Genomic DNA, 17,318 nt, shown 5'->3' with positions numbered 1-17,318 from the left:
CGGACACCATCCAGCTCTTTACTCCTGAAAACATACAGAAAACCCCAGTAACATATCACGAATCACTTCTAGTACGACGGTAATTCTTCTGGAGCAAAACTTACCTCTCGGGTAAAAAAGAGCAACCACTTTTGTATTATTTTTCGCCCTATTTCTGTAGTACTGAGGACCTGTATGAATCCAGATGGGCTCGACTCAAGCTATTTCCTGTCCTCTGGCGCCCTCTAGCTTTCAAAACGCAGATGTTAGCCAACCTGAGCAGAATCATTGAACATTTACCACGTAATAATACTTAATTATTCATTTTAAGTCTAAGACTTTATTTAAATCAGCACAACACATAATCCGAATAATGTTCCACATGGTCTGCAAAAATAAGATATTTGATTACCATTAAAAAAAAATGTATTAAGTACTTTATTTATAAATGCATCAATATACTGTATATATTTTTGTAATCGTTGCTAATTTATCAAGGAAATGGCATCCACTTTTAACTAATCTTTGGAGTCATGAGATACAGTTGCTCAATCAGGTAGTCTACACCCCAAGCCCGGTGTCGGTCTTCTGTGACATTCTCTGATAGAAGCTGCTCTACATTGCACCGTTCTCCTGGAGGGGAAAAAAAAAAAATCATTTCATTTAGTACTGTCAGGACAAAATATCCCGTATGTAAAACATAAAAAGAAGTTGATTCAGTACTAACCAAACAGGCGATGTACTTGCTCACTGGGCACAACAAAAGGGGGACCTGAAAGTTTGTACGGAACATTTACTCAGTTGCACCAAAACTAACTCAAGCAAACATCAATTCTGTTTTTTACTATTTAAAATTGAAATTGTTTTTTTTTTTGTTTTTTTTTCTGGCAGAGAACCAAAAATAAGGATGGAAGCTAATTGAAGTTTTTTCAAGAAACGTTACCTTGATAAAGTTCCGGATTGTACATCAATGTGGACAAAAGGTATCTGCAGTCATTGGCCATCAAAGAAATGATGAGAGAAGCATATCTATGAATTGAGATATGATAGAATCTAATTAAATGACTTGAACATCATGACTTTACATTTTAACCCTTTTTTTGTTTGTTTGTTTACATTTTGGTGCAAGATGGTTGAGATGGCTTATGGGCACTCAAAAAACAGTTACTGGGAGGTCAGAAAAAAAAAAAAAAAAAAGGTCAAAGGAATAGTCAACCAACCATATTTTGGGGTGTTGTTTTGTGCATTGTTCCATTTATTTGCGTATCTACACTATAAAAACAGTTTGGTCAAAAATAACCCAAATTGGTTCAGTTGCGTTTAAAAAAAAAAAAAAAAAAAAAAAAAAAAAAAAAAAAAAAAATCAATTGGATCAAAAAGGGGTGACAACTTTCTGAAGTATTCATTTAACAAAAAAAGAATTATGTCAAAATTAATAACTCACAAAATAATACCAAATTGGGTTGCTTTGCTCCGGAAGCGTATTGCATTCACTTGGAAAAAATAAAACAAAAAAACCTCCTGTTTTTCTGACTATTTTTTGGGGGAAGCTTTGTTTTTTTTTTAGTAATATTTTTTTCTGTTTTTCTGAATATTTTTCTTCTGTTTTACTAAATATTTTTTTCCGTCAAAAAAAATATTCTGTAATTTCTTTTTCTGTTTTTCTGACTGTTTTCTGTCATAAAAAAATACTCTGAAAAACAGGGGAAAAAAAAATTCTAAAAATTTGTAAAAACAAGGGGGGGGGGGATTCAGAAAAACAAAAACATAAAAAAAATTCAGAAAAACAGAAAAAAAAAAAATTCAGAAAAAGAGAATTTTTTTCCCCAAAAAACAGAGAAAAAAAAATCCAAAAAACAGAGCACCAACTTCTGTTTTTCAGAGTATTATTTATTTTATTTTATTTTTTTATATATACCTCCAAACTCCATGTGACTTGTTGTAGAGGCGGGGTATTATAATATTCTTTTTTTCTGACCCCCCTATTTTCTGAGTACCGGTAATTTGTTTCTGTTTTTCTGATTATTTTTTTTTTATGACGGAAAAAAAATTCAGTAAAACAGAAAAAAAAAATTCTGAAAATAATTACTAAAAAAAAAAAAAAAAAAAAAAAAGGTTTAAAAATATAACCTAAAAGTTGAGTTGAGTTGGGCCCTTTTTAGGGATGTCACGATACCAGAAATTTAGTAGTCGATGCCGATACCATTGAAATTCCACGATTCTCGATGCCATTTCGATACCACGGTAAAAATAGAAAATAAATAATAACTGTTTTAGTGTTGGTTGTGAACACAGTTCTTACTTTTGTCTGTCTCTTGGGTTGATGGCCACGAGAGATCCTCTGTCCCAAATAGCCCCAAACTGGCCTACAACTGAACTGTAAACAAATAAGGGTTTGGAGGGAACTTTCAAACAAGAAAATACAAACATTTGATAAATACTTCATGTACAACATACTTACCTAGTTAAACTATACAGATCACAGTTATACAAGGAGATGCTCTTCTCTGAGTTCTGCGGAATAAAGTGTGAGTGATGGCATGGCATTAAAATGACATCAATTTCAAATTCGACACCAAAAATGGACCTACCCTGAAGACTTTGGCTCCAGGTATAGCAGGGACGGGCTCCTCGCTGTATGTCAAGTTGTTCTCCACAAAAAACTGCCGAATGGCTTTTTCAGCAATCTCCACACCAACCACTGAATGCCCCATGTCTGCTAGCCTGGGATGCACATTGATAAACAATATTGATCATGTCTATGAAATGTTATGGTAGTAGAAAATCTTCTTAAAGTACAAAAAAAAAAAAAGCTACAGAAATGACAACACTGGTGAGAGTAACTCATGACTTAACACATTTACCACTTCATATCCACAGTTTTCCCACACAGAGGAAAGAAGAAGCGGACTCCTGTTCGTCCAGCCAAGACTTTGTCAATTTTACTTTCCAGCATCCTGCAAAAAAGAACAAAATATATATATATATTTTGAAAACTTATATATTTGTCTGATTCGTTCCTGAAAACTGTGATTCCACAGACAAAGTCGTACTCGTGTACTTGTGGCTTATGAAAGCCAATTTTGTTTTCATCCCAGCGTTGCTCCCATTCTTTGAGGTCAACGACCCGACCTTCCTGAGTTTTCAGCATGTCGCTCATGAGTACTGCATGACAGATAGCAGATGATGAGAACAAGTGTCCGCACGCTTACTGAACACAACATTAGGTACTCTACGTTTGCATGTACATACACAAAGGAGCTGTATCAAGAAATTAATAGTGAGAATTATCGAAAGAATTTGTATGGTGTATGTTTAATTGTACTGCACTGTATTTCATAATAGTTGAACTGAGGCTGCAGACATTTCTCATTAAATACATTGTCACACAATTAAAAATGAACACAACCTGGACCAGCTAATGTAACGCATGTTGAATTTGAAAAGGTTTACTTATGGCATAATGACTTGTTAAAACTTAACTTTAAGCACCCTGCCTGTAATGCTAAAGGTCAAGGAGACCACAGAGCCCCACAATGTTGTGAAGCTGTGAGCTATTAGAATGTGGAGATTTTGTGTTTCATGACGTATGTCAGAACAAACTGGTGTTAAAATAAATGTTCATTCACATTGTACAATGAATAACCCAGTAGCAGTGCTAATACTTGATTGAACACTTTAAGAATGAATTGAGCTTTTTTTTTTGTACGATTACTGATATTTACATAATCACTTACCTGATTACGATACTGTCTTTCCAAGTAGAATTGTGGAATTTTCGTTTTCAGATTTTATGTGTCGTTGAACTTGTGGTCATTGTTCGACGCAGGAGTTGTATGTGCCTGTCATTCGAAACTGCGGGAAAATTATACAACACATTTCACTTCTGGTTTGGGAGGAGCCTGCTGTAACGTTCAAGACAGTGGGAAATGGTGTATGTCAAGACAATATCGGAAAAAAAAATAATAAAAACAATAAAAAAAATAAAAATAAAAAGTCAAGACGCTATCGGTGACCTCGGCACGATCGGTGCTGCGCATGCGCAGAAGATCGGCCATCTTGGGATCGCCAACTACGCCACACTAGAACAAATGCGTGCGCGTTCGTAAAACCACGATACATCATGGGAAATGCATTTTAAAGTAACTAAATATTTTTTTAGTCCTATAAGATGAACATTTTACCTTTTTTTTTTTTTTTTTTACCTAATTACAATATATTGAGTCTGCATTGTTGTACTTGGCGGTGTGTGTGTTTGAAATGACCCCCTGCCTCACCCACCCTCAAAACCTATCCTATGATATTGGCCACACATTGTTTTAAAGGCAATTAAAATACTACAGACTAAAGGTAAATTATAACAATGAAGACTCACTAGGAATGTAATGGGGTCAAAAGTAAATCGTTCGTCTTGAAAACTTGAAGAATTAAATAGTTTCTTTATAATGCATCAAGAATCTTACATTTTTTTCAAATGTTTTTTTCTTTAATAATAATTTTGACTTTTGCATAAATAATATTTTACGAGGTAAGCACTACATACACAAATGTCGTTTTTTTAGAACAAAACCAATTATTGCTCATTGGAAAAAGGAACTGAAATCTTATAATAATTCTCTGATACTTATCAATACCAAGAATGCAGCAAGACGAGCATCATTTATTGAAAAACTATATATTTGTTTTTATTTTTCATTGCCCTTTTGTCTTTTATTTGAAATGGAAATGCCTTATGTTCTACTGTTTGTTTGTACTCTTCATGTGTAGGTTGGAAATGATCGAAATTGGTTTGTACCTATTTTGTTTGTATTTGAAAGTTTGGAATTTAAGAATTAAAATTTTAAAAATAAAAATAAAAACCCACTCTGCTCTGACTTGTTTTGACGACGTAAATGGCTCAACAAATATGCACTTTTTTATGGTTTTATATTCTCTTTATTGAAAATATAGTGTTCATAGTGTGCGCATAAATGACTTGCTGCAACTTCGACTCTGACGATCCTGTTACAAAACTGTCATTTTCATTTATGTTCTTTATAATGTCAAAGTCAAAGTCATGTTTGTTTATATAGCGCTTTCAACCAGCCTTCGCTGTCGTCATCATCATCGTCTGCCGCGACTGACTTTCCTCATCGCCATTTCCTGTAAGAAAAGTCAAAAGATAAATGTTGCTGTTTGCAAGGACTTTTGTCGCTTCAAATATGAGTCACCTCTCCATTCTCGCTGATCAAAGTGGTCTGGAACTGGTCTCCGGTGCCCCAGTTGGCCTGTGCCTCCCAGACCAGGTCAGAGGGAGGACTGTGATTTCCACCAGCATCACCCGCCCAGATCTGCTCACCATGTTAAGGTCAGAGAAGCATTTAGGCACCTCGTACAGTGTCGCTGTGCTGGTTTGACAAGAGGTCGTCACTCACCGTGACTTTCTGGCCGGCCTTCAAGATGAACCCGACGGGAAACTTGAATGCAATCGGCGCGGAAGATCCAACCTGGCGCCTCACCTGCCAGTTCCCCAAATCCTGATCCTTAAAGCAGCAATGTTGGAGGTGTTTTAATATAGACCAGTTCAACATTTGGAATGAGATGAGGATGAGAAGGCATCAAATTGAGTAAGTGATCAGATTAATATTGATTGAGCAAAATAATGATGACCATAATTAATTTTATTTAAAAAAAATTGTGAGTCTTTTATGGATTTCACTTAAAGGGATCGTTCGGCTTTTTTAACATGAATCTCAATTTGATCCTCACCTCCCGTGTGTGCGATCAAGCACTGACTTACCCCTGACAGCGTTCGGTGACACTGCGCGGCGCCCTGTAGAGGGCTAATTGACGCACTGCAGCCAGCTGATCCTTCCGCTAGAAGTTGTTTGTCTTTTCGAAAGCGGAAGTATCAGCTAGCTGGCTGCAGTGCGTCGGTTAGCGTTTTACAGGGCGCCGCGCAGTGATACGAACGAACAGAAAAGTAGTGGCTGGCGGTAATGGCGTCTGATATTATTCAGAAAAGAGTATTGTGATGGAAATTGATCACGCTTTTGAAAACAAATAGTTTTTAGAAGAAAAACGCTTTATTTCCGAGACCCCAGCCAGCTTGCTGGACTATTTTCCTCTCGTCCAACGCCGGACCAGAACTGGTGTCACAGAACGCTGTCAGGGGTAAGTCAGTGCTGATCGCACACACGGGAGGTGAGGATCAAATTGAGATTCATGTTAAAAAAGATGAACGATCCCTTTAACATGTGGTCGACTTGTATTTTTTGCTTATTAAAAAAACAATAATAATAATAATAATAATAATAAAATAAAAATACCTCACCTCCATGTTTTTTAAGAGCGCAAAAAAAAATCGTTCCTGAAATCCTGATGTTACCTTCAAGTTGAAGTGAAAACATATTGCATAGTAACATTTAATGACTTTGACGAGTAATCGTACTTTGATTACGTAACTGGGAAATGTTACATGTGCACATTTTCACTGTTATAAAAAAAAAAATAAAAAAGGTAATATTTAGTTTTTTTCACTCAGAAATTCTCAGTATAATTTTACAAGGAGAGTTTTGAGTACATTTTACCATTTTATTATAAAAAAAAAAAAAAAAAATAGCTATGCAAGGGTTGAGGAAGGAATCCAGAACCTTTAAGTTGGGAGACAGCCACTCTACCACCTGAGCCATGCCGCTCCGGCAGTGTGTTAGTATATTGATGGTGTGTCAGGCAGAATCCTTGGATCTCGAAGAGACCAATTTTTGGTCTCAATTTGAACACGCCAGCAATGCAGTCTAGTGGTAAACAGCAAGTGTGGCATGGCTCAGGCGGTAGAATGTCAAGAGTTCATTCCTCAACGCTTCAGTTATTTATTTATTGAAATACTGGTAAAATGTACTCAAAACTCCCCTGGTAAAATGTACTTACAATTACTGAGTGAAGAAACTTAACTATTTTTTTTTCAAGTAAATATTACTCCTTTTATTTTCCCCACTGACCTCATTTGCTTTATTGCTGAGTCGGACATGTTTGCCTTCCTGGTCTACCTCATCCACAGTGACACGCCCGCTGGCAGAGGCCTGCTGGGCCAAGAGGGGAGGAGCCACAGAGCCTCCGGTGGAGGTCGACGCCTCGCTGTCCGTGTCGTCGGTACGCCTCCTCTTGGCTGAGGGGGGCTGATCACTGCAGCTAAAGGCAGCCGACGTGATGGAGGAGTAAGTTCCCACCATATTTGGACAAACGTGAAGACCTCAGTGGCTATTATTGTCAAAGTTTCAGTATACTGTACTTGTGATATGTACACAAACCTCTCCTCCTCGTCCTCAAGCAGATTAATGAAGGCACCAATCTTCATATCTTGAGCTCGCTTGATGCCCATTAGCTCCTGATATTCATCCAACTGCTGCTGCATCACGGCCATTTTTTCGTCTTTCTCTCCCAGGAGGCGACGCATGATTTCATCCTTTGCAAGCTAGATTCCACACATAGTCAGATAGACACGGGTCAGCCACCTTTCCAGTCAAAATCGCCATTTTTAGTCAAATAAATAACCAAAAATTTGTAAGGAGCCGCAAAACATTTGAAGATTGTGATGACGGAAACATTGTGTTAGTGTTAGTCTAATGTACTGAGGGCTAATTAGAGCTGCACCACAACACAAAAATATGCTGCATCCAATACTTTGACATTCATTTTCTTCTACCTTTCCTCTTCTATTTTTTAATTTATTTTTTTAATTTTTCATAAATTTTTAGACTTTTCTGACATTGTTACATTTCTGACATTACTGGTAATTTTATAGACATTTTTTTTCCCATCTAAATCATCAATTCATTTGGAAGAATATTTTTTATCTTAAAAAAATACTAAAATAATAATTTCTCCAATTTTTTTATAAAGATCGACAGGGAGCCATAGGAGAGGGACTAAAGAGCCACATGTGGCTCCGGAGCCGCAGGGTGCAGATCTTCGAACTTGAAATCTGATTGGTTGAAGGAACAGACCGATTACTAATTTTGTTTGTTCCATCAGTCAGCACTACAAAATTCTGAAGGCCCCCGACAGACTAAATTGTTTAATTAAATTGCAATATTGTGTAATCTGACATTTCGTTCACCTGTTTCTGCACGGACTCCAGGCGGATTCGCGATTGCTGCAGCTTCTCATGCGCTGCGGCCAACAGACGGCTGATTTGTTCCGCTGACCGACGTATGCCTTCCAGCTGAACACAAAAAAAGGACAGACAACATTGAGAGGTAAATGAGAGAGTTTTGAAATTGCTTCTCGCAAGCGCAATGTTTACCTTGGACTTGTAGGTTTCCTCCAGCTCCTCCTTGTCGAGTTTAACTTGAAGTTCATGCTGGCTTCGCATCTCCTTTAAGGCATCAGCCAGATTGTTTTTAAAGTCTTGCTGGTGGCCGTTGTCCAACTCGACCATGCGCGATTCGTGGCGTCGCTTTACCTCACGCAGCTCCTGTGTGGGAAGTGTTACGTGAGAATGACTCTCTCACACGGACAGCTTTATTTTCATAAAACAAGCGATAGTGATGATAACAGGGTCTGACGTCAGAATGGAGTTTGTTCTGGAAGTCCAGCGCTTCGTTGCGGGTCAGATTCTGATTCTTGTCAGCCGTACTCTTCAGCATCTCTCTCTGAAGGTGCGTTCTGGCCTCACCCAGGCTGGTGTCGAGCTAATAACACAGCATAGCAACAATTTCAAAATGGTAGTTACATCCATTCATCCATCTTCTTGACCTCTTATTCCTCACAAGGGTCGCGGGGGGTGCTGGAGCCTATCTCAGCTGGATTTGGGCAGGAGGCGGGGTACACCCGGGACTGGTTGCCAGCCAATCGCAGTCGTAGTTACATACATAGAGTAATTTTCCTTTTCGTTAATTTACCTTGGCAATCTGCGTCTTTAGATCCCTGTTTTCTTCCTCAAGGTTACGGTTTTCTCTTAATGTGGTCGTCAAAGACGCATTCATAGAGTTCAGGGAGGCCTCCAAGTTTTTGAGCCTCTGCAGCGCTCCGGCCAGATCCGATTCGTTCGTTGTGTTCCTGAAATGACAGATAGACACTGAGTGGTATCAAATGTGAATGTGGATAGCCTGTTGGCAGATGTGACCTATATGTCAGAGGTGGCAAATCCAAGTCCAGAAAGTGAAAAACCCTGCCACACTTTGGTTTAAACTACAGATGCTTCTACTCAACCAGCTGGTAAACGAGCAAGCTAGCTAGATAGCCAGTCTAGTAGTAGCAGCAGTAGCAGGCTGGCTAGCTAGCTGACGAGTAGAAGTAGTAGCAGATAGGGAAGAGAAATTTTAATTAGTCAGCTTGCTGATGATAGTACCCTATTCCTGAACAATTCAATCCAAGTCCCTGTTGCGATTAAAACTGTAGAACTTTTTTTTTTCCCTTCAGCTTCTGGACTTTATCTCAATTTAAACAAGTGTGAACTGCTTCCTATGCATGAATGTAATAAGATTTCTATCTATTACATACAAATATACACTCTCCGTCCTTTGAAAATCAGTGGAGTTTGGATTGTAATTTGATTTGTGAGGATTATTTTCTGATAACGATCCTGTTGATTGGAATCAGCTTGTGTTGGAAGAGGGAAGCCTCCAAAACCTGCAGGACTGCGGCCCTCGAGGCCTGGAGTTTGAGACCTGTGCGAGGATGAGGATGAGGAGGGAGAGGGGCCGAGGGAAGGACTTAGTCATCAAGCCCTTGATGTGTGACTATGGGATGTCTGAAACTCTGAATGGAAGACAATGTTGAGCTGCAGTTAGTCATGAGGAGGGTATTAATGCCCTGCGGTGTCGCCCCAGTCGTAAAGCAATTCTTATGTCAGCAAAACATACATCAGTTATTATTAACAGTCTCATGCATTGACAGAATTGAACGAGAGGGAAGCTTGGCTTTATTCCGATAAGGACCCTACCTCGTTTTCAGCTCCTCGTATTCCTCTCTCAGTTTGCACACCTCCAGCTGCAGACGTGCACGCTCGTTGGCCTCGGAGTCCAGGGCGGCACGGGCGTCCGCCAGCTCCGGTTCATAGGCGTCCTTCAGGCCCGTCAGCTCCCGCGACGCCTCTGTCTCGGACTCAGTGATGCGCAGACGCAGGTTGGCGTTCTCCTCCTTCAGGGAGCGGACCTTGTCGATGTGAACGACCAGCTCATCGTTGAGCTTTCTGAGGTCCTCTTTCTCCTGGGTGATGCGGTTGGAGGAGAGCGGTGTGCTTGCGCCTTGAGGGGTGCTTTTTGGTGTTGCCATATCTCCAGCTTGCTTCCTTCTATCTGGCAAAGGTTTGGAAAGTTAAACAAAGGCTACTTTGAAGAAAAAAAAGAAAAAAAAAAAAGAAAAAAAAACTTTTGAATGGCTCAACTCCTTTTGATATTTGAGATCCTTTTCTGGCATTTTGTTTCGGAGTGATGATCCAGTTGTGAAGTTATTTATTTACTTATTTTGTCACTACACATTATTTCATCTATTTAATTCAATAGCCAATGAATTAAATAGACATTCTGTTTCAGACAGTGTAGTCCAGCCATGGCTTTGAGGTGGATATTAGGTAATTGAGAATGTCTTGTTCTCATACGCATTTTCAGAAATAGGTGGAAAACAAAAGGTTTGAAAACGGCATCAAAGGTCTACTGATTTGCACGTTGAACAACCCAAGCCAACTGGCGCCAGATAGTCAAATTACACAGTATCATTCCATGGGTACTTGGATATATTCGGACAGTATACACATACAGTAGGAACAGAGGCTGAACGGTGCTGTGATCACCAAGGGACAAAAGGATCTCAAAAATCAAAGGAGTTGAGCCATTCAAAAGGGTGTTTTTTTGTTTTTGTTTGTTTGTTTGTTTTTCTTCAAAGGAGGCTTTGTTTAACTGTGTACTTTCCAAACCTTTGCCAGATAGAAGGAAGCAAGCTTGAGACATGGCAACACCAAAACGCACCCCTCAAGGCGCAAGCGCACCGCTCTCCCCCAACCGCATCACCCAGGAGGAAGAGGACCTCAGAAAGCTCAACGATACGCTGGTCGTTCACATCGTCAAGGTCCTCTCCCTGAAGGAGGAGAATGCCAACCTGCGTCGGCGCATCACTGAGTCCGCGACAGAGGCGTCGCGGGAGGTGACGGGCCTGAAGGACGCTTACAAGACGGAGCTGGCGGACGCCCATGCGACTCTGGACTCTGAGGTCAACGAGCGTGCACATCTGCAGCTAAAGGTGGTCACGCTGAGAGAGGAATACAAGGAGCTGAAAGCAAGGTAGGGTCCTTATTCTGTCAATGCATAAGACTGTTAATAATAACTGATGTACATTTTGCTGACATAAGAATTGCTTAACGACTGGGGCGACACCGCAGGGCATTAATACCCTCCTCATGACTAACTGCAGCTCAACATTGTCGGATTCCAATCAACAGGATCGTTATCGGAAAATAATCCTCACAAATCAAATTACAATCCAAACTCCACTGATTTTCAAAGGAGGGAGAGTGTATATTTGTATGTTACATATATAAGTCTTATTACATTCATGCATAGGAAGCAGTTCACACTTGTTTAAATTGAGATAAAGTCCAGAAGCTGAAGGGAAAAAAAAAAGTTCTACAGTTTTAATCGCAACAGGGACTTGGATTGAATTCTTCAGGAATAGGGTAGTATCATCAGCAAGCTGACTAATTAAAATTTATCTTCCCTATCTGCTACTACTTCTACTCGTCAGCTAGCTAGCCAGCCTGCTACTGCTGCTACTACTACGACTAGCTATCTAGCGAGCTTGCTCGTTTACCAGCTGGTTGAGTAGAAGCATCTGTAGTTTAAACCAAAGTGTGGCAGGGTTTTTCACTTTCTGGACTTGGATTTGCCACCTCTGACATATAGGTCACATCTGCCAACAGGCTATCCACATTCACATTTGATACCACTCAGTGTCTATCTGTCATTTCAGGAACACAACGAACGAATCGGATCTGGCCGGAGCGCTGCAGAGGCTCAAAAACTTGGAGGCCTCCCTGAACTCTATGAATGCGTCTTTGACGACCGCATTAAGAGAAAAGCGGAACCTTGAGGAAGAAAACAGGGATCTAAAGACGCAGATTGCCAAGGTAAATTAACGAAAAGGAAAATTACTCTGTAACTACAAATGCGATTGGCTGGCAACCAGTCCCGAGCGTACCCCGCCTCCTGCCCAAAGCCAGCTGAGATAGGCTCCAGCACCCCCCGATGGATGAATGGATGTAACTACAATTTTGAAATTGTTGCTATGCTGTGTTATTAGCTCGACGCCAGCCTGGATAAGGCCAAAAAGCTTCAGGATGAGATCCTGAAGAGGATGGATGGCGAGAAGCGTATTCAGACACTCAAAGAAGCGCTGGACTTCCAGAACAAACTCCATTCTGACGTCAGACCCTGTTATCATCACTATCGCTTGTTTTATGAAAATAAAGCTGTCCGTGTGAGAGAGTCATTCTCACGTAACACTTCCCACACAGGAGCTGCGTGAGGTAAAGCGACGCCACGAATCGCGCATGGTCGAGTTGGACAACGGCGACCAGCAAGACTTTAAAAACAATCTGGCTGATGCCTTAAAGGAGATGCGAAGCCAGCATGAACTTCAAGTTAAACGCTACGAGGAGGAGCAGGAGGAGACCTACAAGTCCAAGGTAAACATTGCGCTTGCTAGAAGCAATTTCAAAACTCTCTCATGTACCTCTCAATGTTGCCTGTCCTTTTTTTGTGTTCAGCTGGAAGGCATACGTCGGTCAGCGGCACGAAACAGCCGTCTGTTGGAGGTAGCGTGGGAGGAGCTGCAGGAGTTGCGAATCCGACTGGAGTCCAAGCAGAAACAGGTGAAGGAAATGTCAGATTTCACAATATTGCAATTTAATTTAACAAACAATTTAGTCTGTCGGGGGCCTTCAGAATTTTGGAGTGCTGACTGATGGAACAAACAAAATTAGTAATCGGTTTGTTCCTTCAACCAATCAGATTTCAAATTCGAAGATCTGCAACCTGCGGCTCCGGAGCCACATGTGGCTCTTTAGTCCCTCTCCTATGGCTCCCTGTCTATCTTTATAAAAAAAATTGGAGAAATTATTATTTTTGACATATATATATTTGTATTTTTTTAAGATGAAAAATATTCTTCAAATTAATTAATGATTTAGATAAAAAAAATAATAATTAATAATTAAATATTCCAAAAAGTGTTTTTTAAATGATATAAAAATGTCCACAAAAAGTGACCACAAAATGTCTAAGAGGGAAGTAGAAAAGCAGAGATTTGCCATAAAATGGCATTGAAATTGCCAAAAATGTCAGAGAATTAAAAACATTAAAAAAAAATTTTTAAAAAAGCATAGAACAATGTTCAAAAAGTAATCTAAAATATCCAAAAACAAAAAAGGGAGAAGTTTACAATAAAATATTTTTGAAATAGTCAAAAAAAAAAGTCAGAAAATTTATATAAAAAAAAAAGTCAGAAAATAACATGTTCAAAAAGTAAATATAAAATGTCCAAAACCAAACGTCGGAAAATGTATTTAAAAAAAAAAAATGTAGAAACCGTTTAATCATGATAAAATATCCAAAAACAAAAGAAATCAGAAAATGTATTTTAAAAAACAAAACAAAAACAAAAACTGAAAAGAACACGTTTAATAAGTAACTACAAAATGCTCAGGGAAAAATAAATAAATAAATAAATAAATCCCGAAAATTACTATAATGTGTCCACAAAATTGCCAAAATGTCAAACATTTCTGGCACAAAAAGGAAGGGGAATTTTTTTTTTTTTTATACAGCACACACACACATACATATAAAAAAAAAAAAAAAAAAAAAAAAAAAAAAAAAAAAAAAATATGTCTATAAAATTACCAGTAATGTCAGAAATGTAACAATGTCAGAAAAGTCTAAAAATTTATGAAAAATTAAAAAAATAAATAAAAAAATAGAAGAGGAAAGGTAGAAGAAAATGAATGTCAAAGTATTGGATGCAGCATATTTTTGTGTTGTGGTGCAGCTCTAATTAGCCCTCAGTACATTAGACTAACACTAACACAATGTTTCCGTCATCACAATCTTCAAATGTTTTGCGGCTCCTTACAAATTTTTGGTTATTTATTTGAATAAAAATGGCAATTTTGACTGGAAAGGTGGCTGACCCGTGTCTATCTGACTATGTGTGGAATCTAGCTTGCAAAGGATGACATCATGCATCGCCTCCTGGGAGAGAAAGACGAAAAAATGGCTGTGATGCAGCAGCAGTTGGATGAATATCAGGAGCTAATGGACATCAAGCGAGCTCAAGATATGGAGATGGATTTCTTCAGGAAGCTGTTTCAGGTCACGCGGGAGAGGTTTGTGTACATATCACGAGTACAGTATACTGAAACTTTTACAATAATAGCCACTGAGGTCTTCACGTTTGTCCAAATATGGTGGGAACTTACTCCTCCATCACGTCGGCTGCCTTTAGCTGCAGTGATCAGCCCCCCTCGGCCAAGAGGAGGCGTACCGACGACACGGACAGTGAGGCCTCGACCTCCAACGGAGGCTCTGTGGCTTCTCCCCTCTTGGCCCAGCAGGCCTCTGCCAGCGGGCGTGTCACTGTGGATGAGGTAGACCAGGAAGGCAAACATGTCCGACTCAGCAATAAAGCAAATGAGGTCAGTGGGGAAAACAAAAGGAGTAATATTTACTTGAAAAAAAAATAGTTAAGTTTCTTCACTCAGTAATTCTAAGTACATTTTACCAGTATTTCAATAAATAAATAACTGAAGCGTTGAGGAATGAACTCTTGACATTCTACCACCTGAGCCATGCCACACTTGCTGTTTACCACTAGACTGCATTGCTGGCGTGTTCAAATTGAGACCAAAAACTGGTCTCTTCGAGATCCAAGGATTCTGCCTGACACACCATCAATATACTAACACACTGCCGGAGCGGCATGGCTCAGGTGGTAGAGTGGCTGTCTCCCAACTTAAAGGTTCTGGATTCCTTCCTCAACCCTTGCATAGCTATTTTTTTTTTTTTTTTTTTTTAATAATAAAATGGTAAAATGTACTCAAAACTCTCCTTGTAAAATTATACTGAGAATTTCTGAGTGAAAAAACTAAATATTACTTTTTTTTTTTTTTTTTAACAGTGAAAATGTGCACATGTAACATTCCCAGTTACGTAATCAAAGTGCGATTACTCGTCAAAGTCATTAAATGTTACTATGCAATATGTTTTCACTTCAACTTGAAGGTAACATCAGGATTTCAGGAACGATTTTTTTTTTTTGCGCTCTTAAAAAACATGGAGGTGAAGTATTTTTATTCACTTATTATTATTATTATTATTATTATTTAATTATTATTTACCTGTTTTTTAATAAGCAAAAAATACATGTAGACCATATGTTAAGTGAAATCTAAAAAACACAATTTTTAAAATAAAAATAATTATGGTCATCGTTATTACATTATTATATTATTATTTATTTTTTTCTAATAAGCAAAAAATACAAGTAGACCATATGACAAGTGAAATCCATAAAAGACTCACAATTTTTTTTTAAATAAAAATAATTATGTTCATCATTATTTTGCTCAATCAATATTAATCTAATCGCTTACTCAATTTGATGCCTTCTCATCCTCATCTCATTCCAAATGTTGAACTGGTCTATATTAAAACACCTCCAACATTGCTGCTTTAAGGATCAGGATTTGGGGAACTGGCAGGTGAAGCGCCAGGTTGGATCTTCCGCGCCGATTGCATTCAAGTTTCCCGTAGGGTTCATCTTGAAGGCCGGCCAGAAAGTCACGGTGAGTGACGACCTCTTCTCAAAGCAGCACAGCGACACTGTACGAGGTGCCTAAATACTTCTCTGACCTTAACATGGTGAGCAGATCTGGGCGGGTGATGCTGGTGGAAATCACAGTCCTCCCTCTGACCTCGTCTGGGAGGCACAGGCCAACTGGGGCACCGGAGACCAGTTCCAGACCACTTTGATCAGCGAGAATGGAGAGGTGACTCATATTTGAAGCGACAAAAGTCCTTGCAAACAGCAACATTTATCTTTTGACTTTTCTTACAGGAAATGGCGATGAGGAAAGTCACTCGCGGAAGACGATGATGATGACGACAGCGAAGGCTGGTTGAAAGCGCTATATAAACAAACATGACTTTGACATTATAAAGAACATAAATGAAAATGACAGTTTTCAATAGAGAATATAAAACTATTAAAAAAAAGTGCATGTTTGTTGAGCCATTTACGTCGTCAGAGCAGGGCGTGTTGTTTCCGCAGCAGGTGGCTCGCAGTCACAGCACCTGTGGGAGAAAGGTCTGATTGCAGGTCGCAGATTGGGAACTATGGGCTGTTGTGTTATTCGTGAAGCAATAATCAGCCTTTGGTTGAGTTCAGATGATCTTTTTAGTGCACTCCACTCTTTACTACACAAGCCTAATCACACATATCCATACGCTCCTCAAGCCTATCGTACACCGCGTATCACTCCGCCTGGAGGCAGTAACTAGTTCCAGTTACAAATCACAACATGGGCTGATATTTGTGCCACCAGAAACTTTATCTGAATACAGTAATTTAGATTTGAATTTGAATCGCTAAACTGTATAACTGTATTGAAAAATTGTATCTGAATTACACAAATTGAATTTGTGCTGTTTATCTTAACGCCCTAATACTGTATCAAAAGAAATGTTCATGTTCACTAAATTGTACCTTGTTGTAGAGTTGCAGTCTCCACGAGGAAGGTCTACTGTTAGCCTAGCATCAAACGAGCGGATTTTGGTGGGCGTGGCCAAGGCTCGCCAGACTTCCGTGTGTTTTTTCACTAGAAAATGAGTTGGGCGTGGCCAAATTGTGCTGTTAAAAAGTTAAATTGCCTCTATTATTCAAATATATGCAGATGTCAACCGTTTGTTTGCATTTTACTGTTTTTTTTTTGCTTTTGTTTTTTTACAGGCAAACAAAATGACCGTTAATTTACGGTAAACTACTGTCAGCTAGAATCACCAGTATCATACTGTAATTCTACAGTGGATTTACCATAAAAATGATACTCAGATTCTATTTTTGTATTTTTGGGATAAAGACAAATTATTTGGTCTAGCTACTATAAGTGGCAATGGAGAAAAAAATAAAAAATAAAAATAAAAATAAAAAACGTATCCTGACAAAATCGTGTCCATCACGTGATAAATAGTGATGAGGTGTGACATCATTGACAACACGTCAATGGATAAGATAACAAGTCAGCTACTATTTCACTGTTACAAATGAACGCATCATTTCTTCAGTCAATCGATATCAGTGGGCGGAGC

General features: G+C 39.0%; 2 protein-coding genes and 1 pseudogene across 8 annotated transcripts; 1 reads left to right on the top strand and 2 right to left on the bottom strand.

The window, feature by feature from the left end:
* Window positions 1-121: 121 nt before the first annotated feature.
* LOC144007938 (putative thiopurine S-methyltransferase) lies at window positions 122-16,794 on the bottom strand. 6 transcript variants are annotated; one of them, XM_077507928.1, is made up of 11 exons: window positions 16,717-16,794; window positions 16,251-16,304; window positions 3,717-3,834; window positions 3,033-3,144; window positions 2,844-2,936; window positions 2,571-2,703; window positions 2,441-2,493; window positions 2,282-2,356; window positions 923-1,008; window positions 707-751; window positions 464-612 (listed from the first exon to the last, which is right to left on the bottom strand). In XM_077507928.1, the coding sequence occupies exons 4-11, from the start codon at window positions 3,137-3,139 to the stop codon at window positions 494-496; spliced, it is 711 nt and encodes a 236-aa protein (XP_077364054.1). In that variant the 5' UTR covers window positions 3,140-3,144; window positions 3,717-3,834; window positions 16,251-16,304; window positions 16,717-16,794; the 3' UTR covers window positions 464-493. The 6 variants fall into 6 exon arrangements, with proteins under 6 accessions (XP_077364059.1, XP_077364054.1, XP_077364057.1 ...); XM_077507933.1 differs by lacking the exons at window positions 16,251-16,304; window positions 16,717-16,794 and adding an exon at window positions 122-254 and having other exon boundaries at window positions 492-612; window positions 3,717-4,163; XM_077507931.1 differs by lacking the exon at window positions 16,251-16,304 and having other exon boundaries at window positions 16,717-16,788.
* Window positions 5,083-10,236, bottom strand: LOC144007765 (prelamin-A/C-like). The gene is made up of 10 exons (XM_077507642.1): window positions 9,905-10,236; window positions 8,862-9,018; window positions 8,526-8,651; window positions 8,264-8,434; window positions 8,078-8,182; window positions 7,269-7,432; window positions 6,960-7,149; window positions 5,394-5,501; window positions 5,190-5,309; window positions 5,083-5,121 (listed from the first exon to the last, which is right to left on the bottom strand). Exons 1-10 carry the CDS (start codon window positions 10,234-10,236, stop codon window positions 5,083-5,085), a joined length of 1,512 nt encoding a protein of 503 aa, XP_077363768.1.
* On the top strand, window positions 10,387-16,785 carry LOC144007933 (lamin-A-like; annotated as a pseudogene). The gene is made up of 10 exons (XR_013280463.1): window positions 10,387-11,240; window positions 11,926-12,082; window positions 12,256-12,378; window positions 12,470-12,640; window positions 12,722-12,826; window positions 14,175-14,338; window positions 14,458-14,647; window positions 15,689-15,796; window positions 15,881-16,000; window positions 16,069-16,785. The product of XR_013280463.1 is annotated as a lamin-A-like (transcript).
* Window positions 16,795-17,318: the final 524 nt, after the last annotated feature.

This window comes from Festucalex cinctus, chromosome 19, assembly GCF_051991245.1.
Source record: "Festucalex cinctus isolate MCC-2025b chromosome 19, RoL_Fcin_1.0, whole genome shotgun sequence".
Taxonomy (NCBI): Eukaryota; Metazoa; Chordata; class Actinopteri; order Syngnathiformes; family Syngnathidae; genus Festucalex; species Festucalex cinctus.
The sequence above is the reverse complement of the archived record's forward strand: the minus strand, read 5'-3'. Positions and strand labels throughout refer to the sequence as shown.